Source organism: Sparassis crispa (genome assembly GCF_003851025.1).
Source record: "Sparassis crispa DNA, contig_000003F, whole genome shotgun sequence".
Classification (NCBI taxonomy): Eukaryota; Fungi; Basidiomycota; class Agaricomycetes; order Polyporales; family Sparassidaceae; genus Sparassis; species Sparassis crispa.
Window position 1 is genome coordinate 2,794,562 of NW_020939750.1, and position 20,671 is coordinate 2,815,232.

The 20,671-nt window shown below is 54.2% G+C and overlaps 7 protein-coding genes across 7 annotated transcripts; 4 read left to right on the forward strand and 3 right to left on the reverse strand.

Annotated features, from left to right (window-relative positions):
* Positions 1-1,179: 1,179 nt before the first annotated feature.
* Positions 1,180-5,464, forward strand: SCP_0410150 (hypothetical protein; the record flags this gene model as incomplete). The annotated part of the gene is made up of 13 exons (XM_027757742.1): positions 1,180-1,470; positions 1,530-2,066; positions 2,119-2,287; positions 2,343-2,527; positions 2,583-2,794; positions 2,851-3,028; positions 3,088-3,196; positions 3,248-3,432; positions 3,494-3,601; positions 3,664-3,909; positions 3,973-4,312; positions 4,367-4,941; positions 4,994-5,464. The coding sequence occupies 13 exons, from the start codon at positions 1,180-1,182 to the stop codon at positions 5,462-5,464; spliced, it is 3,606 nt and encodes a 1,201-aa protein (XP_027613543.1).
* Positions 5,465-5,625: 161 nt separating this feature from the next.
* On the reverse strand, positions 5,626-9,801 carry SCP_0410160 (DNA mismatch repair protein; the record flags this gene model as incomplete). The annotated part of the gene is made up of 19 exons (XM_027757743.1): positions 5,626-5,979; positions 6,033-6,169; positions 6,225-6,303; positions 6,357-6,777; positions 6,836-6,900; positions 6,948-7,003; positions 7,060-7,105; positions 7,164-7,418; positions 7,477-7,609; positions 7,668-7,796; positions 7,853-8,027; positions 8,076-8,212; positions 8,269-8,363; positions 8,414-8,439; positions 8,487-8,656; positions 8,710-8,835; positions 8,889-8,983; positions 9,038-9,124; positions 9,175-9,801. 19 exons carry the CDS (start codon positions 9,799-9,801, stop codon positions 5,626-5,628), a joined length of 3,213 nt encoding a protein of 1,070 aa, XP_027613544.1.
* Positions 9,802-9,927: 126 nt separating this feature from the next.
* SCP_0410170 (Protein atp12, mitochondrial) lies at positions 9,928-11,051 on the forward strand (the record flags this gene model as incomplete). Its single annotated transcript, XM_027757744.1, has 6 exons — positions 9,928-10,069; positions 10,126-10,334; positions 10,388-10,488; positions 10,538-10,731; positions 10,786-10,929; positions 10,981-11,051. The coding sequence occupies 6 exons, from the start codon at positions 9,928-9,930 to the stop codon at positions 11,049-11,051; spliced, it is 861 nt and encodes a 286-aa protein (XP_027613545.1).
* Positions 11,052-11,205: 154 nt separating this feature from the next.
* Positions 11,206-13,481, reverse strand: SCP_0410180 (LETM1 domain-containing protein mdm28, mitochondrial; the record flags this gene model as incomplete). The annotated part of the gene is made up of 8 exons (XM_027757745.1): positions 11,206-11,300; positions 11,354-11,642; positions 11,696-11,854; positions 11,909-12,094; positions 12,145-12,624; positions 12,676-12,810; positions 12,864-13,007; positions 13,068-13,481. 8 exons carry the CDS (start codon positions 13,479-13,481, stop codon positions 11,206-11,208), a joined length of 1,902 nt encoding a protein of 633 aa, XP_027613546.1.
* Positions 13,482-13,716: 235 nt separating this feature from the next.
* SCP_0410190 (hypothetical protein) lies at positions 13,717-15,317 on the forward strand (the record flags this gene model as incomplete). Its single annotated transcript, XM_027757746.1, has 6 exons — positions 13,717-14,038; positions 14,106-14,699; positions 14,755-14,792; positions 14,844-14,908; positions 14,970-15,094; positions 15,154-15,317. The coding sequence occupies 6 exons, from the start codon at positions 13,717-13,719 to the stop codon at positions 15,315-15,317; spliced, it is 1,308 nt and encodes a 435-aa protein (XP_027613547.1).
* Positions 15,318-18,214: 2,897 nt separating this feature from the next.
* SCP_0410200 (hypothetical protein) lies at positions 18,215-19,047 on the reverse strand (the record flags this gene model as incomplete). The annotated part of the gene is made up of 4 exons (XM_027757747.1): positions 18,215-18,522; positions 18,575-18,622; positions 18,681-18,911; positions 18,996-19,047. The coding sequence occupies 4 exons, from the start codon at positions 19,045-19,047 to the stop codon at positions 18,215-18,217; spliced, it is 639 nt and encodes a 212-aa protein (XP_027613548.1).
* Positions 19,048-19,649: 602 nt separating this feature from the next.
* SCP_0410210 (hypothetical protein) lies at positions 19,650-20,440 on the forward strand (the record flags this gene model as incomplete). Its single annotated transcript, XM_027757748.1, has 3 exons — positions 19,650-20,102; positions 20,165-20,227; positions 20,276-20,440. The coding sequence occupies 3 exons, from the start codon at positions 19,650-19,652 to the stop codon at positions 20,438-20,440; spliced, it is 681 nt and encodes a 226-aa protein (XP_027613549.1).
* Between the last annotated feature and the right edge of the window lie 231 nt (positions 20,441-20,671).

Here is a 20,671-nt window from a genome sequence, read left to right on the forward strand (position 1 = left end):
TAGAATACACCGCACCCCGAATGTGCAGCACACGCAACCTTCCGGATTGCACGGCGTTCCTGCACAGGTACCGGTGTCCCACAGAGACGCGCAGAAGACCTAAATACGATTCGCGAGAACTAAACGTCAGTCAACAGCCGGAGCCGTAACGCCCGCCGCAAACTCAGCCAAAATGGCACAATCAGTGCTCAATCCTCAAGCTCCAGAGTCACTTGCTTCAGGGTAACGGTCCGAAAGTACGTTAGGCGTACGTACGCCGCACCATCATGTGCATGCACAGTTCGTCCCGCAAGACCCTCAAGCCAACGAACCTCCCAAGGAGCGGAGAGTACATCGATTAGCCCACGCTCATCTTTCCAGCGGGACGCCGAAGCAGATGAGATGCATGCAACGTCAGCTCTAAGACGCCAGCCACCGGAAGGCCGCAGATGGGCCAGCCCGCAGGTCGCCAAGTAACGATGAGATGGAGACGCAGCACTAGCAGGAGCGCAGATCCTCTGGATTTCCGTATGCGAGCCGCCTCTGACGTCGTCGCACTCGGACACAGATTCTTTATATGCAGATGCACCGCAGATCGTCTCCGCGACCGTGGATATGGACTGTCGTCAGCGCATTGCTATCTGCATCGGTGGAAGCCTGGGGGATGTGCGACGGCCGGGAAAGGAGAGCGCGCAATAAGTGTGGGCAAACGCCGTCGAACGTCCCGTCCAGACCTCGCAGAATTCATAGATTTAGCTGTGCGTCATACGCGTCATGGACGATGAGAACGTCGCTGAAGCAGTTTGACGGGACGTCTCGGATGAGTTGGTGGGAAGCTTTAACGTTGCAACGTTGGGTCGCTGGGAACTCGACTCGAGACGAGTGTAATGATTCGTCCTGCAAAGGTAGTTGATGCATCATGGTACCCACGCATACGCACCCCCGTTGACTCTTCCGTTAGCATGAGTTGCCGAGCACAACACAGCGCATGCCAATGAGTCTGGACGGCGGGAAGCCAGTGGGACGTGTTCGCGAGTGAAATTCCGGGTCGCAGTCGACGGAGGAAAACGGGCTTCCCAGATTTGAACAAAAACCAAACTGTGGCAAATAAACTCGCGTGGCAGTCACGCGCTACATCACGTGGCTCTGTATCCATTTTCAGAAATTTTGGACTCGAGCAGGTCGTCGAGCTAGCACAAAATGTCGACGACACTGCCGCTGTTCTGGCACCTCTCGTCGGCCTCGAAAAAGGAGCGCATAGACGCGTCGGTGAAACTTATCGGGGCGCTCGAACATTTCCAGGCACAATTCGTCCCGAAGGAGTCCCCCGAGACGTCGGATGATGAGGAGCAGGAGGCAGGGAGCGCGAAGGCGGATCATCTGGACGCGCTCAACGCGCAGGATGTCTCATACTCCGTCCGCCGGCTGGTGCGAGGGTTGGCAAGCCCGAGGGAGAGCAGCAGACTTGGATTCGCAGTCGCGTTGACTGAGGTGTGTCGTCTCAGGATTCCAGACCCATCCTGCTCTCATAATATATGTATCATACCTAGCTGCTGTCCAGACTAGACACCGTGACATGCTCGCAGATTGTTGCACTGATACTGGACTCATCCAAGACGCAGGGCTCGATGTCCGGCCAGGAAGAGCGCGACGTCCTCTTCGCGCGTCTGTTCGGTCTCACGTCTGTGATTCAGTCAGGTCTGCTCTTGCGGGACACGCCCCTGCCTACATCAGCGTCATCCTCTACACTTGCCTCCAGTCTTACCGGCTACCAGGAGCTCTTGACAGAACTGCTTGCTCTGGGTGAAAAGAAGTCTTGGCTGCGTGAGAGCGCTTGGTGGTCAATCGGCCTTGGGCTCGATGCACTCGGTGCCTCCCAAAGTTCATGGAAAGAAGATGCAATCGGGTTTACTGTGAACGCGCTATTCATTGAAAGCAGAACATGGACGCCAGAAAAGGTTGCGTTGATATTGAAGCTGCAGCATCTCTCCCCCACACGCGACTGGCGGAAGCTCTTGTCGCCCACGTTCAAACATCCGGACTTGCTCAGTTCTGGGAACTTAATCAGTCTGGCAAAAATACTGAAGGTTGTTACATCCCCCTCGTCCTCTGTGCCTTAGTATGAACGTTGTGCTGTAGGAATCGAACATGGACGATGACGAGGAATCAGACTTACCTAGATTTGGAGCGTGGAAGCCCCAAGTGCACTTTGTGTGGGATATGCTTTTGGACGAAGTTCTGCCAGACGCCTCGTCTCATCGAACTACCAAGGGCTCCTTCCCAGAGTTTTTCCGCATCGTTGTCGATGGTATGTATGTATGTGCACTATGGGTGACATTCTTTGAAATTGACGACAATGACAGAATCACTGTTTTCGTCTACCTCATCTCCCGAGCGCAAGTACTGGGGCTTCCAGATATTCCAGAAGGCGCTCCCGCGCGTCAGCGCTACCGACATGCCCATGCTATTCACCAAGAATTTCATGCGCTCCTGGATCAATCACCTCTCCAACAGTGATCGGTATTTGCACAAGGCCGCAAGACAGGTGGTACGTGGTTCTCAGTTCTCGCATCTTTTCAGGATTCATTAATGAACGATTCCAGGTGACGGACATCCAAGCTGTCGTAAAGAAAAATCCCACCATTGGCTTCACGCTAATTCTCCAGCTCACGGGGGTGCACGGCAGCCATCAGTTTGACAAGCTTACCAAAACCAAGACCGTGGAAACGATCTTGACGTCTATGGACAATGAAGGGATCCAGAACTACATCGATTACTTGCTGAAGCAGGTTGACGACAAGGAGGGCACTGAAGCGTACGTTATCGTGGCGATTCTCGACCCAAGAACGACTGACATCTCCGTCTCTATAGTGCGGACATTCAGGCACTGAACGCCCGCCGTGCGTGGATCATTGACCAGCTCGCTGCTCTTGTCCGCCACGGTGCGATTCCCAAAAGCGACGAGTGGATCCAGTCCATCTTGGACTGGTTCGTCGTACACGGCCTCTTCATAGTGTCCAAGAAGTCCGAGAAGAGTACTTTCCGTTCGGTAAGTTCTGTGCGTTCTCGATATCTACCCCTTCAACGTGGGCGTAACCTGTGATACAGTTGCGGTCCATCCCCAACCCCGCGTTCTCCGACGAGCTGCGGAGCGCCTGCCGCGATCGTCTGCTCAGCTGTCTCGCCGAATTGACGGGGCAGTCTACCGTTATCAAAGGTTAATACTCCATTATTATACCGTTTCATACCGCTGACGATCTCGGCTCAGATGACAACAAGACCACAAAGATGCCAGCGGTCGCGTCCGACGGCGAGCTCTGGATCTCCCGAGTGCTGTCTACTATCGAGAAACTGGAGCAGGACACCAAACATGTGAAACCGCTCGTCGAAGCGGATGAGGAGGATCAGCGGTTGCGCAGCAACGCCCGCCAAGTGGTAGAGCGTCTGAAGAAGGTATGTAATGACATCGTCCCCTGGGCTCGATGCGGGGCGCCTGATAATATCGTATGTGCAGGTTTCGGATGATCAGCGCGAAGCCGCCATGGGTGCCGAGCTTCTCTTGTCTGCCACCCTTCTGCATCAGTACTGTATGAATGAAGAGATGGATTCTGATACCCTAGAGGTACGTCTTCCACAAGAACCAACTGATACCGTTATGACTCTCATTGAATTGCGTCGATCCAGAGTTGCATTGACGGAGCATCGCGCATGTTCCCTGCGGAGCACAAGAAGAGCAAGAAGGCGCGGAAATCGATGGGCGCGGAAGACGAGAAGGCCCAACATGAGGTCCCCGAACCGGTCGATGTCCTCGTGGACTCCCTCATTGGGTTCCTGGAGAAAGCTACCGCGTACATGCGCGCCGTCGCGAATCAGGTCTTCTCACTGCTTTCGGGCTCCGTGAAGGAGAGTACCATCGACCTCATCCTGACGGTGAGTCTGCATCTTCCCTGCATCATCGGTCGAAATCTCATTTATGTATTTCCATAAATTAAGCAATTGGAACGGCGAGACCCTGCGGAGCTTGCAGCCGATGAGGATGAAGACAACGAGGAGGATGAAGGCTCAGATGAGAATGAGGAAGAGGACGAAGACGAGGGTGAGTCGTCGAACGATGACGACGGGGATGAGGAAGAGGATGACATGGACGAAGCCGAGGCTCAGGAAGTACGCAGGAAGATCGAGGAGGCACTCCGCGTCAACGGCGTAGAGGCAGCCACCGGCGACTCGGACGAAGAGTCAGAAGACCTGATGGATGACGACCAGATGTTAGCGATCGACGAACAGCTCTCTGCGGCATTTAGGGCCAGAGCCGGCGAGAAAAAACTGGGCAAAGGTAAGATCTGTCTGCAATTCTGTTCTGTCGAGAAAGACTCAGTTGGATATACAGATGTCGATGCTCAACGGGAAGCTACCCACTTCAAAAACCGTGTACTGGATCTACTGGAGACTTTTATCAAGAAGCAGCCTAAAAATCCGTTGGTGTTACGCCTGATCCTGCCTTTGGTAGAATTGGTCGTGAGCACAGGTCCGGATGAGAAGCATTTAGCGGACAAAGCGACAGGGCTTCTGCGCACTCGGTTAGGCAAGTCCAAGGAAGTGTTGTCCATCGTTGACACGGACGAAGCAACTGTTGTTCTCGAAGAACTGCACACTCGAGCAAGAAAGTCCGACAACCTTGCAACATTGAGCCAGTGTAGCATATACCTGTCCAGGTCACTATTGCACGCTGGCTTCACGGAAACAGTTGTCAGAGTCTACCGGGAGTCGTTGGATGACTTTGTCACGCGCAAAGCATCGAAGCTCAACAGCAACTTCTTCCAAGACTTCATCCGCCGCCATCCAGAAGCGGGTTGGGCCTTGCGCAATGATCTCATCGAGGTATCCGGCAAGGCCGTGAATGTCTACCGTCAATGCCAGGCCTTCCAAATCCTTCATACGCTGATCAGCCAAGTTCCGGCGAGTGTGAGTATTGTCTTCCTCATCCTGAGTCTATGACGCTAATTTTGCTCATCAGGGCGATCATCGGGCAGATATTCTGAAGTTCATACCCACATTACGCCGCTCCCTTCACGACGTCATTTCCAACGCATGCGGAGACACTCCCACTTTAACGCCGGCGCAGATGAAAGAGTTACTCAAGCTCGGGCTAACAGCCGTTCGCCAAACGAAACGGTTCGCGTCCTCACCTGAGGAGGTTTTTTCGTCGTGGGACCCATCAACCTGGAACGTCCTCGCGGGCAAGCTGGCTGCAAGCGATCGCTTCAAGTCCTCGACTGGTCTCCAGACCATGTGCAAGCAGATGGCCCAATTGGCGAGTGAAACTGCACAAGCAGATATCAAGGCCAAAGCTAGCTCCGAAAAATCCAAGTCAAATAATGCTACAGTAACGGCAAAGCGGAAAGTTAATACATTGGAGGATGTGGAGGATACTGTAAAGGTATCAAAGAAAATCAAGCGACAAAAGGTGACGAAGGTGAAGACCTAGATGTTGTGTGTAGATGTGGATGTAATGTCCATAGATGCGACGAGAGTGTTGAGTTCTTCCAGGGGTATGGATGCTTCCAGTGGTGATTTATCCAAGCTTTGATAGATTAGTCGGAGGGACTTGCGAAGTCTGCATAACGAGGATTAGCACTAGTGTGCAAGTTAAGATAATCGGTCGACCCACTTATTTCGCTTCACACGCTGCTCAATTACAGCACGCATATTCTCTGATTGTGAGGTTGCCTCGACAAGTATGGATTCAGGTACGCCAGCAAGGCGAGCACACTCGACTCCAAACGACTCCGTGGTGATACCGTTTGAGAGCTTGTAGAGGAAGGTCACCTCTCGGCTGCCATCGATCCGCGTGTCTTCTGCATATCCCATGTGCAAGTTCTGCACGTCGAGCGGGAACTTCTTTTCCATATCCGTAGCAACCTGAGGAAAGTGGGTGATGAAAAGCGTCTTACACCTTGTCGTCTGCACGAGATGCTGCAGGACGGCGCCTGCTATCGCCATCTGCGGAGCCGTGTCAATGCCATGCACCCGGATGCTTAAAGCGCAATGCTTACGCCGTCGAAAGTCGATGTGCCTCGGCCCAGCTCGTCCAGTATTACCAACGTTCGGGGTGTCGCCAGCTTGATAATGTCGCTCGTTTCTTGCATCTCAACCATGAACGTTGATCGCCCACGAGCCAACTCGTCCGATGCTACAGATATTACTCGTCAACGGTAAACTTGGGAAACAACATAGAAGTTGCTGACCGCCCATTCTGGTGAGAATACCATCCAGCAATCCGATCTTCATTGCTTTGGCCGGAACATATGAACCAATTTGGGCCATCTTGGATCAGACGTAAGCGAATAAGCATCTCCCTGGAAAAACAAGTCACCCACAATAGCACAGAGGGCAACCATCCTAACAGTCGAGCTTTTCCCGCCCATATTCGGACCCGTTATTATTTTGCTCCCAGGTATCCCCCCGCCCATTCGTACGGAATTCGGGACGAACGGATTCGACCTCAGCGCCTCCACCATCGGATGCCTGCCCTCGGAGATCTCGAGCGTGTCGTCCGAGGTGAACTCCGGCTTGACATACCCCTCCTGCAGAGCGACGACCGCGAGGCTGAGTAGGCAATCCGCCGTGGCAAGCTTGTTGACGGCGTCGCGCAACACGGCGTAATGGTTCTGGGTGATCTCAGAGAGAAACGCAAGGTACGCCTTGTTCGCGGCGATTTCGAGCGCTTCTTTGTAGCGCGCGCGTTCGTCGAGCTTCACCCGTATCTCGGGGGTGCGGAATCGGTCCACGGACTTCGTGCTGTCACGATGGCATATAGCGTGAGCCGTGTAAGTGCGACCGCAAAGTCACAACGAACCTGGATACTTTCGTCCAATTGATGGGTATTGTACGCTTATCGCTCTTATTTATCTCAACGAGGTACTGATCCTTCATGAGCACCATCAAGGCCTAATGCAGCGCAGACATACCTCCTCTCCTGCGCAAGTGGTATACGTCAACGCTGGCTTCTTGACGACCTTCCGGACTGCGCAGGAGGACGTCAACGAATCGAACCTCGCACAGCAAAAGAAATCAGCTGACTCTTCTTGAGCTCGTCGATGAGCTCGCTCTCAACCACCTGGATCGACTACAACCCTCACCATGTCAGTTCAGTTCAACCGTTGAGCACCACAACCGTCGCATACCGTATGCAAACTATCCAAGTCAGGATACTTGTCCGGGTCGGTCCACAGGAGCTCTTTCTTCCCTTCCTTAGCCATCTTGATCGAGACGGCACCTAGGAGCTGCTTCACCGGCCCTTTCAACTTCGGCAACGCGGAAACGGCGTCGTTTAGAAGGACTGAATTGAACATCGTACCGGCGACAGTTTCTGCAGGGGTGAACGTTGTCGCGACTTTGCCGAGAGCCGGGAGGAGAACTGCAAGTTCCTGAGGGGTACACTGTGTAAGGTGAGAGAAGTCAGGGTCGCTGCGAGCCCATAGCACAGTGGTTGCATACCTTGCCGTACTGTATTCGACAAAGGCCTCGCGCAAGATCAGGCAGACGTCTCAACAGCTGGCGCAACAGGGTTAATTTCGGTGTCTTGTCCTCGAGGATCTCTTGCACGGCAGTAATTCTATCATTGAGGGCGCTAGACATCATGAACAGATTTATGAATATCGCTTATGCCATTTCCGACCAATTCTCACCTCAAATCCACGAGGGGCCTGCCCACCCAGCTCCTCAACATCCTAGCCCCGAACGCGGTGGCCGTATGGTCGAGGATCCACATCAAAGAGCCCTTGATCGTGAAGTCCGTCTCATTGCGGTATATCTCTCTGCAAAGATGTAAGCTCTCCGCAACTGGGAGAAATGACATGGAAAGGGTGCGCACAGGTTTGTGAGGGTATTGCCATTGAGCAACATATGCGTACGCTCTGTGAACTTAGCAAATAATCGTGTCTCCCGGAAGGCGCCCTCGACATCGAATGCTGACAAGTATTGTATGGCGTGGGCCAGCGCCACGACCACTAGATTGGGGAAGTCTGACACCGCGGCCATCAGTTTTCCTGTGCAACCAGTCAGTAGACATCACAAGCGAGACGCAAGAACATTACCCGAGTTGTAGCTGTCCGAGGCGGTGGCAGAGTCCGTCTTATCGGTGTAGAACTTGGTGAGGAGTGCGAAGGCCTCGGAGTAGGATAGGTGGACTCTGAAATGCTCCTTTCGTATGCCGTGGTCGGAAGTTGAGTTCCTGAACGGACAGAGAGGTCAAATCACCGTACGCGCACACTTTGCGATACGTCTCACTGAATGAAGTGGTTAATCATTTTCGCGCTCGGTTTACTGAGCCCGTCACCCTTCGGTATGAGCATCTCGTACGGCTTGATGTGCACCATCCGCGTCTACCCTCTGCCATCAGCTACACAGTATCTCAGCGAGAAAGAGAACACACCTCAAGCTCAGTCCGCATATGATTATCTGCACGAAGTGAGTCTCCCGAATAATGCAAACACGGGCAGGCGTGCCTTCGAATTCATCCCATACCACATCTCCTGTGCTAGGAGATATGACAATCATCCCGAATCGTACGCGTTCGTCGGGACCCATGCCACCTCTCAGCTCTTCTGCGAGACACATGAGCGGCGGTGCAGACGTCCGATCCGTGTTGTCGACGGAATCCAACTCGTCCACGTAGCTAAGGGGCACACGATGAAAACAGGGGAACAAGAGCACGTAGATAGGGCATACGTTGCGGCGGTGTACAGCTGCGTCAGCTCACGGCTGAATATCTTGCTTTTGTTCTTGCTAACTTTCTTCAGGGCCGCAGTTTCAGTTTGCTCGACCACACCGACTTTATGTCCATTTGCGAGCAGTCTATGCTGCATATGTCATCCTTTTCTCAATGGGCGTCACAGTAGGTAGCTCACTTTTTGATATACACGTCTTGTCTATGTATAGGTATCATAGCTGTCAGGAAGTTTCTCTTGGGGAAACACAGTACTCCAAGCTCCTTGGCTGCAACCTATACAAGGGAAAAGTCAATGCTAGTTAGAGTTAGAAAAATACAAAGACAAACCTCAGCGTCCTCGCCAAAGAACCTATATCTGTATCCATCTTGAAACATTAAGATAGCATCTTTGTGCTTTTCCTTGAAACCTTTTACCTTGACAGGGAACATGAGTGACAGACTCTCGAGACAGGAGATGTGCTTACTTGTAGCTCAAGGTCTGTATATGTCTCGCCGCTAGGCCCAACCTCACCGGCCTTCTTCTTGCCCTTCATGTTTTTGCTACTACTCGCGGAGGAGCTGTTAACCATGTGCATAAACTGCTCAAACGACACGGAGCCGGCTGAATGATCTCCAGCCGACGGCTCCTCGTCGGCCTTCTCGCTCTTGTCGTCCTCTTCGGCGTCCTCGGGACGCTTGACCTTAGAAAAGTACTCAGAGTCCCCAAGAAGGATATGTTTCGCCTTCTCGTGCAGTTTATTTTGCTCAGTCTGTTCAGCAACGCTGCGTGGCTTCGCTGCAGCAGATGAACTGAGGTCGAAACGCCATTGCTCTGCTGCACCGCCATGACGCGTCTGCGTATGAGATGGACCCGCTTGAGCAATTTCATTTGCCTGAGCAACTTTTGGTTGAAAGAAAGCACTAGTCGTCCGTAGTCTTTTTGAGCGGTGCGCGTCCGCATTATCGTCAGAGCCCGAGTCCACCGTCAAGTCGATCGGTGAGCTAGTCCTCTTCTTTCGCCTGGTAGGGGACTCCTGGCTTGGAGAGAAGAAAGAGGATATCATAGCCTGGCCTTTCGGACTCGTCAGCTGCCTATTCCTCAGGGCCGACATGAGTATGTGAGTGTAGGAGGTCAAGGACGTTCCCAGCAGAGCCAGAGCGCGTCACAGGGGTAACGTGCAGTGTAACGCGTACGCGACTTGGTCACGTTTCTCCATCACCGCATTCGAATCGTTCATATGCAGACCCCCTGCTTCGCTCGTCCCGTCCGCCTTCTCTTGCGGTCCTCGTGCAGACGAGCACTCGTACCGCACAGAACATGGGTCGTCCGAGGACAGGCGACAGTCGCCACGTCCGGCCCAGCGGTCACCGCAACAAATCGTAAGAAGGCTTAAAGTTGACGCTCTTCCCGATCCTGACCTTCCTGCTGCGCCTAGGTGCACAAGCGACGCTGAAGCGGTTCTGGAAGACGGTGGGTATAGAGCAGCGTGACGGTGCGTTCGCTGTCACCCTCGACAACCGCCCCCTCAAGACGCCCTCCGGAACGCCTCTCTTGATCCCGCAGGACAAACGGCTGGTCGCGACGCTCATCGCCGCCGAGTGGGAGAGCCAAGAGACACTGCTCAAGCCCCATGCACTTCCATTGGTGAGTGATCTTTCTGCTTGGCTGCGTATTCTGTTGAGCGAGCGCTCCCGTAGACCTCTCTTGCGTCTAGAGCGATCGACGCATTCAAGGATGAGGACATGCGGAAGGAAGCGCGCGCTCAGCTGCTCAAGTACCTTGAGACAGATACCATCTGGTTCGTGCTCAGTCTGTCTTACCGAAGGTTGTCTAACCTCCCCCGTCAGCTTCCATCAAGACCGGCCCCCGGCTCTCGTCTCGCTGCAAAGAAAACACTGGGACCCGCTGCTAGCCTGGGCCCGCTCCACGTTCGGCGTTGACATACACACAACAGACTCGTTCGTTGTGCTCTCACAACCACCAGAGACTCTGAAAAAATTCGATGAGGTCATGTCCGAGTTTGACTTCTGGGAGATGGCAGGTACGCCTGGCGCTATCCATCCGTGTCTGCTCTGAGCTGATTTTCCCTTTGCAGCAATGGAGCGCGCAACATACGCATCCAAGTCGTTCCTGATCGCGCTCGCCCTTGTCATGCGGAACTTCACCGTGGAAGAGGCGGCAAAGGCAGCGCACGTCGAGGTGAACAGCCAGATTGAGCTCTGGGGCGAGGTAGAGGACTGTAAGTGGCTCGTATACTTGGTGCATTGTTCTCAACTAACTCTCGAGACAGCCCACGACGTAGACTACCACGACATCAGACGGCAGCTTGGCAGCGCGGCATGTATACTATCTCATCTATGAGATGTGTTGGTTCTGTCGCTGTCGTCGGTATTTGATTAGACTACACACCTACCGTTTCTTTAGAAGATTGCTGCATGTGCACTGAAAACTTCTGGCTAGCCTATACAATCGCAAGTAGAGTCTTGATGAGGTAAATTTAAAAAGATTGTATGCACTACTCTTGTACGATGTCCTCCTTGCGCGGCTTGCTGTTCCTGAGCTCGTTTCCCTGTCCTAGGATAGACTGCGCCTCATCGTCAAGAACGGTACCTGTGAACTCGATCAGCCTGCCGCACGCAGCATGCAGAATGCAAAAGACTCACCCAAGCCCTCCTCTCTGACAAGACCCAGCACATGCTCGAGCTCGACGAACCCGTCCTTATCTACGTCCAATTTCTCGATGACGCGGTGCCCGACCTCCTCATCCGGCTTGTGCTTGATCACAGCGAGCGCCTTCTCGAGGTCCTCGACCGAGATCCGGCCCTGCGGATCGCACGAGATCATCTGCAGCGAGGAGCCCACACGCGCGTCATAGTCCCAGATCTGGCCGTCGATCTTTGTGAGCATCGTGCGGATCCGCTTCGTCAGTGCGCCCGACGGCGACTTCGGGTCCTGCAAGAGAAGTAGTGAGGGCCGAGCAGACGGCGTCATGCGTTGGGGCGTACCTCCTCGGCATGCAGATTCTCTTCCATCAGTGCGCGCAACTCGTCGCGCTCCTTCTTGATGCTGGACGTGGACGAGAGCACGGACAGAGCTTCAGCGAGCTCCTTCAGCTGCTCGGTGGTCATGCGGGCATCGCCCTCCTCGAGCTTTTCAGGCTCAAACTACTCGCGCGAAATGAGGATCTGACGGAACGCCGGAACATAAATCACACTGACCTCAGACTCAGGCAGGAGAGACCGGGCGAGACGCGCTTCCTCTTCCTTGCGCGCACGCCGGGCATCCTCCTCCTTCTGCTCCTGCTCTTTTTCGTCCTCGATAAGCTCCTCCTGCTGTTGGAGCACATCGAGCTTCTGCTTGTAGCTCGCCTTGTCCGAGTCAACTTCGAGCTCGGCTTCGTTGAGCTGTACCACCCTCAGTATCACGTGAGCCCAATGTAAGAAAGACCACTGACCAGGTTATCCGGCAAGCCAGACAGCACGCTCTCCACGCTCTGAATGATCGCGGCCTTGCCATCTTCGTTCAGCCCAGGCTTCTTATCGAACTGGAACGCTCGCGCGAGCACGAGCAGGACACCGCTGACGCGGTTCTGCAGGTGGAGGTTAATCCACGTGGAGAGCTCGTCGCGGAGACGCGCGGGGGAGATGCCGGTGGTGCGGATGCCGCGGCTCTGGCACGCGGCCTGCAGCTCAGACGTACTCAGCTCATCGACGCCCTCCGCAAGAATCGAGTTGTCATCACGGCGGAGCTCGAGCAGCCGGGTGCGGATTGTGCCCCGCAGGAAGTTGTCCGTCCCGAACGCGTTGATGCCCATGTAGCGGCACATCGAGACTAGCTGCGGCCGCGACAAATTGTCGAGCGTTAGGTCGTCGTCGAACAGGCGCGCGACATTAATCACGTCCGTGGCGGAGGGCGACTCGCCGGTCGAGCGGACCTGCACTGGGTCAGCATGCCGATTCGACGGCGAGAAAAGTGAGGGTCTTACCTTGCGGAAGAACTCTTTGAAGGCGTCACTGCCAACGATGTGCGCATTTGCCTTCAGCCCAGACTCGCGCAGAGTCTCCTGCAAGAATTTGGCCATATCCAGCCTGACACGGAGCAGCTTGCGCTGCTTCTCCTCCTGCAATGGAGTGAGAACCGCGGCGGGAATTCCAAGTTAATACAAGCACTTACTGCTGCGAACTTGTCTTCGAAAGTCGAAGGCAACATGTTCGGGAAGACCGCGAGAATCACGGGGAGCAGAAGTTCCATGAACGGCACAATAACGATCACTGCAAACGGAACCAGTCGCAGCAGATCCTGAGTCGTGCGCTTCAACTGTACAACGAACACGAACTCATCAGAAATCATTCGCATCTACACCAGCACGGCTCGCACCTGCCTACGCTCGCGCCGCGTGAGGATATCGCCGTGGAGGATCTTCCACATGAGGCGGGAAGAGATGCGCACTTCCGAGACGAGCAGCTTGCTGCCATGCCAGTAATGCTGTGCTTCATGCTTGACCTTCTTCCACACCCTCGTGCTCAACGGGATGACCTCCTCTTTGGGTGTGGGGGGCGTCGGCTTCGGGTCGGGCATTGAAGCGTCTCCAGCAGACGTGGAAGCGTTTTTCGGGGCATCCGGGCCTGACTGTGTGCTCTGGAACCTCCTTACGAGTAGATGAGGGTGGTTTCTATGATGCCGCGAGTTTTGGGACACGAGAGCGACGATGCGGACGTTCACAAGGGTAGTCTGGCGGCTATAGGTGCGCGCTAGGACGGACGGAGACGGTCTGGGGAGCCATAGCGACATTAGATTTCCACGTTACGGCGAGAATGTGGTGGACGACGGGGGAAGGAGAGGAAGGGGGGGAGAAGAGTTGCATGCAGAGCTCTCGTCGAGCGGATCAGTCTATGACGCCAACCGTCGGCCGCGAGTAGGTTTCGTATTTGCGCATGTTGACTCTCCCGCCACTACCCAAAATGGCGCGCCCGCATCCCGCCGGCCCAGCTGTGAGCGCCCACCCATGCCGACGACTGCAACCACGATGCTGTCTGCCGCGGACCTGCGTGATCCAACGAGCGCTGCATACAAGAAGGCTAGGAAGAGGCACCTGAAGACAACGAGAAACAGGGACGAGCAGCTCGAGGCCGACTGGACACCGTTCCGCGCAGCGGAGAAGAAGTACAAGGCGCGCTTTCCCCCTCCCGACCTTTCTGATGTTCTTGACCTCGCACTGCTCGATGAATCGAGGGCTGAGGAGACTAAGAGGGGAGGCTGGTGGGGCAAGCCAGACGCGCTGCAATGCAAGGAGATCCGCATGAACCACACCGAGGGGAAGACGGCCTACGTCTTCCCGAGCACACCTGGTGCGAGGCGTGGTGTTCTTATGCAAGCGATGTATGTATTCATACCGCTTCTCTCACGATGCAATAGGACTTGTCCTGCTACCTTCTTTTGTCTCCCCTGAGGAGCAGAGACATCTCGTGCGCTGGGCGCTGTCTGATCACGCCCGCCCTCCTAACGAAACGAACCTCGACACGCACTACATCCTCCCAGAGGAAGGGCTATGGAACAAATATGTCAATGTGCGACGGCATGTTTGCGAAGATGAGTTCATACAACCTCGAGCATCTCTTACTATGGCGACGGACTCAATTTCCACTGTGATATCCGAGCCAACTGGCCCCAGGAAATTGATTTCCAACGAGCCCGTGAGCAAAGACAACTACGCAGCCATATCAGCCGCTCCGAAGCCTCCTCTCGCACCGTCTCCGTCGGTGCATCCTTTGACCACTTCTGCACTCATCCAAAAATTGCGCTGGGCGAATATCGGGTGGTCCTACCACTGGGGAAGCAAGCAATATGATTTCTCCAAAGGTAAGGTGGAAATACACGACGATGTGAAACGTGTTTGCAAGAGGGCCGTGGATGCGGTCGACTGGTTCGAAGTCTTCGGCGATGGTGTTCCCGATTGTGGTGATTGGGGGGAAGATGGACCAGACTGGGAGTCGTGGAATGAGACGTATGGTGGGTGGTCGATCCTGATGTATGAAATATACGAGTTTCACGAGAGCTCTGGTAGAACCCGATGCCGGAATCGTGAATTTCTACCAAGTCAAGGTATGCGGTCTCTATCCCTTCGATCGGGGCTCCTTATCTCCTGGTTCTCAGGACACACTCATGGCCCACGTCGATCGTTCAGAAGTTTGTGCAACATCCCCGCTGGTCTCGATATCGTGCGTCTTCTCTGATGTTTTTTGACCCTCGATCTCAGATGTTTCTCCCTGCGCCTTGTAGACTAGGCTGCGCTGCAGTTTTCCTCATAGGCGGCCTGACACGAGACGTCGAGCCGACCCCCATTCTCCTCCGTTCCGGAGACGTGGTGATCATGTCCGGGCCTGCCTGTCGACGAGCCTACCATGGTGTGTATGGCGTTTCGTGAACGTCGCCTGCTCTCTAATCTCTGGTTTCGATGACTCAGGTGTACCGCGGATACTCGAGGACACCCTCCCGCCTCACCTAGAAGCCAGCGCTGCGGACGAAGATTGGGAACTGTACGCAGAATATCTGCATACCACACGCGTCAACGTCAATGTGCGACAGGTGTTTCCTGTCCTGCCTGTTGATACTCTCAAAGTGCGATGACTCCAACAACCCCCCACCTCTACCTCGGTGTCATGTTTTGTCTGTTTTGTCTGTACGAAAAGGTTCACGATGAGTTTTGCATATTCTTCCATCTAACCGATCCTGGGTCAGACTCAGCCGATGCATCTCGTACCGTGGATGACACATCTCCGGAGTACATTCGTTGCTTAACAGGAAGTCTCATACAGTCTTATTTATCTGGCATAAGCGTCAATGCCGCCGCGGAAGCCATCAGCGATGCAAAAGCCATCAGTGGTGTCGACAGCGACCGTGACGATGACGCGGAAGATGATGTGAACAGAGAACGGGGACCTAACGTTGTCCGTGGCAGTCACGAGAAGCAACAGAAAGAAAGGGTATGTCGATACGTGATCACATAAAATGATCTGTCAATGCCACATTACAGTCTACCACAGTTGGTCTGGGCAGCTGCAAGTCCAGTCACCAAGGCCCTACTCCCGGAAGTAAGCACCTATGTGGATCAGACAGTCGACATGTCGCCAATTGGTTGTTTGCAGCATGAGAGTGTGGAGGCAACTTTCGAGGATGTTTCATCGGGACATGCACACCAGGCAATGTTGCTACCAATTAGAATGTGAGTATTTATACATTGGCAGAATCGTGTACGCACGTGTTACTGCCAGAATGCCATCTTGTAGATCAACAAGCAATGCCCACTCCTTCTCGGAGATGCAACGCACAAACTTTGTTTTGTACCGTGCCAAATTGGGATCCCGGATGTCGAACACCTGTGCATTGATAATCCCATGCCGACGTGCGAGGTCCGCCAAGCTGAGCTTGTTCAACGCATCAAAGAACTCCACCGATTCTTCGAATACCTTGAGGTTCGATGGCGAAGGGTACCATCGCACAATGATTTCCCGAGGATTTGTGTTTGTGACCCTCGGATCGAGGAGGCGATTCATGGGCATAGGCCAGGGATCATACTCTGTGAAAATGTTGTACGATGCAGTATGTGCAAGTGGATCTGGTATCTCACCTGACAAAGGCATGAATGGCCAAAATTGCAAGCACAAATCGATGTCATTCGATGTAATAATATCATCATACTCATGGGGCATCCTCATAGGCGTCAAGTGAACGAAGAGCTGCAAATTGCATCAGATTCTAATCTCATTCAAGTTACTTGTCACTGGACGAACCACCAAGCGTGTCGATCCCCAAGCTCTTGCCAATGCCGGAAGGCTGCATGTGCCTTCCTCATCCAAAGTTACCGTGAACTCGGAATACAGATCGGATGTCGAGTGGTCATACAAGCGTGCTGGGATCTGTCTTGGGTGCGCAAGGATTGAACTACCGCAAAAGAGATAAGGGAGGCAGTCATACCTTAGTGGCATCTTCTTTGGGTCCTCCACTTTACGATTTGCGCCGCGCGGGCTGTATGCAGGCAGCTCGCCATGCGGGATAGATTCCACATATGGTGGCGGTAAGTAGGGAGATAGGAATATGCGGCATGAGAGCTCACTGTTGGTTAAAATTCACAGGGTGTATATATACCGGCATACAGGGGCTCGGGACGAGCAAGTAGAGACACCCCTAGAGGTGCCGTCGGAGGGCGGCTATCGGGTATCGGAAAAGACATACGGATGGCAGCGGACATACTCAGAGACGGATCGAGCTCCCATGGACCCATATCGGGCCAGCCGAGCAGCGACGCCGCCCCCGCCGAGCGACTGATCCCGCCGCCTGCTACGCCTCTCTTATGACCTCCTTTGCTCGCCTTCCTCAGATCAGGTCGTTCAGGGCCATCAAGAATGAAGATCAGATATATGGGCGACTTCAAGTATTGCAGGACACCAAACAACACCTTCTGCAACTCGGGTTTGCAGACTGGGCATGGCCAACAGCGAACTTGTGCTGCAGTGCGCCGGATGCTAGGTTGAATTACTGTAAGTGACCTGCCTGGACACTTTCATATGCCTTTCACCAAGATCCATCCAGAGCTCGAACGTCAGTGCAAGCATCTTAACAACTGACCATTATCCTTCGACTGCACCGTCAATGCTCCTTGCAATACCCACGGTGCTCTTCCGTTCTTTTCTGCTCACTGCTTGTCCTCATACTAGCTAATGAACTTGGTTGTTGCCTTCACTGAGAATTTCTTGCCAACATCTCGTAGAGGTTAGTTACGAGCCCGTCGCCTTCCCTGCGCAAAATTATCGCGGCGTGGTGCCTCCCCAGGAGTGCAGGAGGATCTTGCAGTCATCGGTGAACTTGGTGGTGACAAGACAGCTTTGTGATGACAGATGGCCGCCCAGCAGGACTTACGGTCTCCAGCATACGGAGACTCAGCCTCATCTTGCGCAGTCCTCGGTTATTGCTACACTCTCTTCCTCGACTTCCTTGCTGTCTTTTCTGCTCGCCGCTTCTCCTTCGCCCGACCGACGCTTCTCCTTGGCGCGTTTCTCCTCAGTAAGGGTTCAGAAGGTTGACTGCTATCTAGTCCGGATGGCATGTTTAAAATTTTTGGACATTGACATCTTTTGTGCGATACTAACTACTGTATTTTTGGCTGTCTGCCACCATCTCATCTTTCTTGGTATGACCGGATCCACATTTACCCCCTTGTCGTTGAATGTTTGGTACACCCTGGCCCAATATGTCGCCGCATTCGAGTTTTTATCAGAGCTTGTATACCAAGGGCACATTTTGTGCTTGCAATTGTTCCGTGCAGCACGCAACCGCGATCAGGTCGACTCCATAAACAGGTCATCCGAGTAGATGTACACCTTGTATTGGTGCTGTGCACGTCTCGTTAGTCAAGTACAAATATATACAATATGCCCAGCGTCCAAGCAGTCCACCCAAGAGACAAGAGCGCGCACGCGCACTCGAGATCAACATATACTTTTCGTGTCCACACGTCGGCCCGCCGCTCACTTCGTCTTCTTAGACTCCGCCTTCCCTTTTTCTCGCCTGCGACTGCGACTGCGGCTTCGCAACCTCTTCTCCTCCGCCTCCTCATCGCCCTCGCCCATCAGGTCCTCCTGGGCATCGTCATCGGACTGCTCCGCCCACCACCGCCCCGCCTGCAGGATAATCACGCCGGTGAGCGTGACGCTGCACACGAGGTGTGAGGATGCGAGCTCCAGCGTCGGCGTGCGGAGCGCCGACGGGAATGGTAGGATCGAGGACGACGTAGCGAGAGGAGGGAGGGACAGCGACGTGAAGTTCGCGAAAAAATCTTCGCAGCGATCAGGGTGCGGAACGCACACATGAGGGGCCAAGAGACTCACTTGGAAGTACAGAGCTAATGTACACGTATACCGTAGTGGCATACAGGACTGGGGAGACACTGGCATGTGATTTCGCTGACAGCGCGAAACGCCACTGCACACTCACAGATGCTGCCCCCGTCAAACATCAGGTTGCCAGCGCTCCCATCGCGCAGACTCCACAAGAGCGTCGCGCCGCCCAGTACGGTTATCGCCGCATATACGTATGCGAGCGTCGGGGGCATGCGCGAGAGGATAGAGTAGTACGTCGCGGCGGTCCACAGGCTCGCGTCCGTCTGCGTTTCGGGCGTCTTCCATAGCGAGAGCGAGTCCGCGATCCAGTGGGTGAAGAGCAGGCCTGTCGGTGTGTGCACCGAGCACCAGCGTGAGCAACTGAGTGTTAGTCGTACATCTATCAAGGCGCGAAGAAGCGTGCACTCACCGAGGAGGAAGGCCGTCGTGCTGACGACGATGCTCATGCGCAGACCTGCCATGGCGAACGGGGTGGTAGGGATGAGAGGAGAGGTGTGAGCCTGAACAGGAGCACAGCGCACCCCGTTATAAAGCTTGCTCGTAGCTCAGCTGTCAAAATGATCTCAACACCGCAGATCGTGCCGGAGAACTCCGTCATCGCGCCGGATAAGGATGTTATTCGCTTGGCACCGTGCAATGTCGAGATTATCATTATCCTTATTTTTTGAAAAAGTAAGCTTAAAGATAAGCTCTACTGTTTTATACGGGGAAAACGCGATGGCACATTGGATACAGAGAGAGTGGCAATGATAATTATATTGGTATGCTCATCCCTGTCCCCGACTGTGCGCCACGACGCTCTCTCCTCTTCAGGGGTGTTGATGTTAATCGCGATCACGAAAAGACGACCACGCGATCATTGAACTTCCCGAACCCCGCTCTACTTTCCTCAGGAGGATTGTGCGCGAGGACTCAGGCCAAGTCTCGTGGACCGAGACCGAGACCGAGACTGGCAAGTAGGACGATTCGGATACGCGTACCATAGCGCGTCTGCGGTCACGTGAGATGATCTTTGACCGGCGCCTCCGAGTCGGACACACCCGTACTACAACTTGACCACAAGATGCAGGCATTCAGAGGGTTCTCTCGGGTATGCCACAGACAACTCTGCTACGACCTGGCAAGACGTTCCCTGTCTACAGCCTCTGGGCCCTCTGAGCCTAACGTCTCTGTGCCATGGTTCATGGACCCCTCTGAGGTCTCTAACCCACCCACAGCATCATCTGTCCACCGACCCACGCCCCCACACCTCCGACCGTCTTCCTTAGAGCCGCTGGCCCCTCTTCCCGCTACCATTCCTGCCGACAGCCATATCGTGCACTTGCACGCCGCGCTCAGGACCTCGCCGCATCTCGAACCGGGGACGCTGCTCGTGCGGGAGCCCGTACCGACGTCTGTAGGACCACCGCTTCCCGATGCGATGCCGAAGGGGCGCAGGAAGCGGGGGAGGACATATGCCGGGGAGCCTGTCTATGACTACGATGGCGGGATCTGGAACTGGGTCGTCATCGCACAGGTGGGCAAGACGGCTTGTAGCACAATTGGTGGTCGCTGACATTTTATTTTCCTGCGGGAAAGGTGAAGGAAGGTACGGAGAACCGAGGCGCCATTGAGTCCGTCGTCCGGGTTGTGCGCAAAGTCGTAAGTCACCTCTGGTGGTGTCGCAAGTTCGTATCTGATTTCAATCAGCTTCTGACCGCGCAGCCGCCGGTCCTCCTGCCTCACAACACAAAAAAGCGGATGAGTGACGGTTGGGCCATGCTAGATGCCGGGGACTTCGCGGTACATATAGTGAGCAAGGACGCGAGAGAGAAGTTCTTTCCGGACAGCAGACGCGAGTGGTCGACTTCATGATACCACCAGCTCTACCACGGTCTGTAATATTTGGTTCGTGGTGTACGCAGTCCTAGATTACTCGCATATCCAGCGCTGCTCTTACCTTGACCCTATCGAGAACATCCTCCCAACGTTCGACTCAATGCCGCGCTCAACTCAGCTGATGCAGTCAAGGCGTTGATAGGTTGGTTCGGCCTCTTGCCCTCAAAATTTTTCATCACTCTGTGGAGTCCTTGCGACTACCTGTTA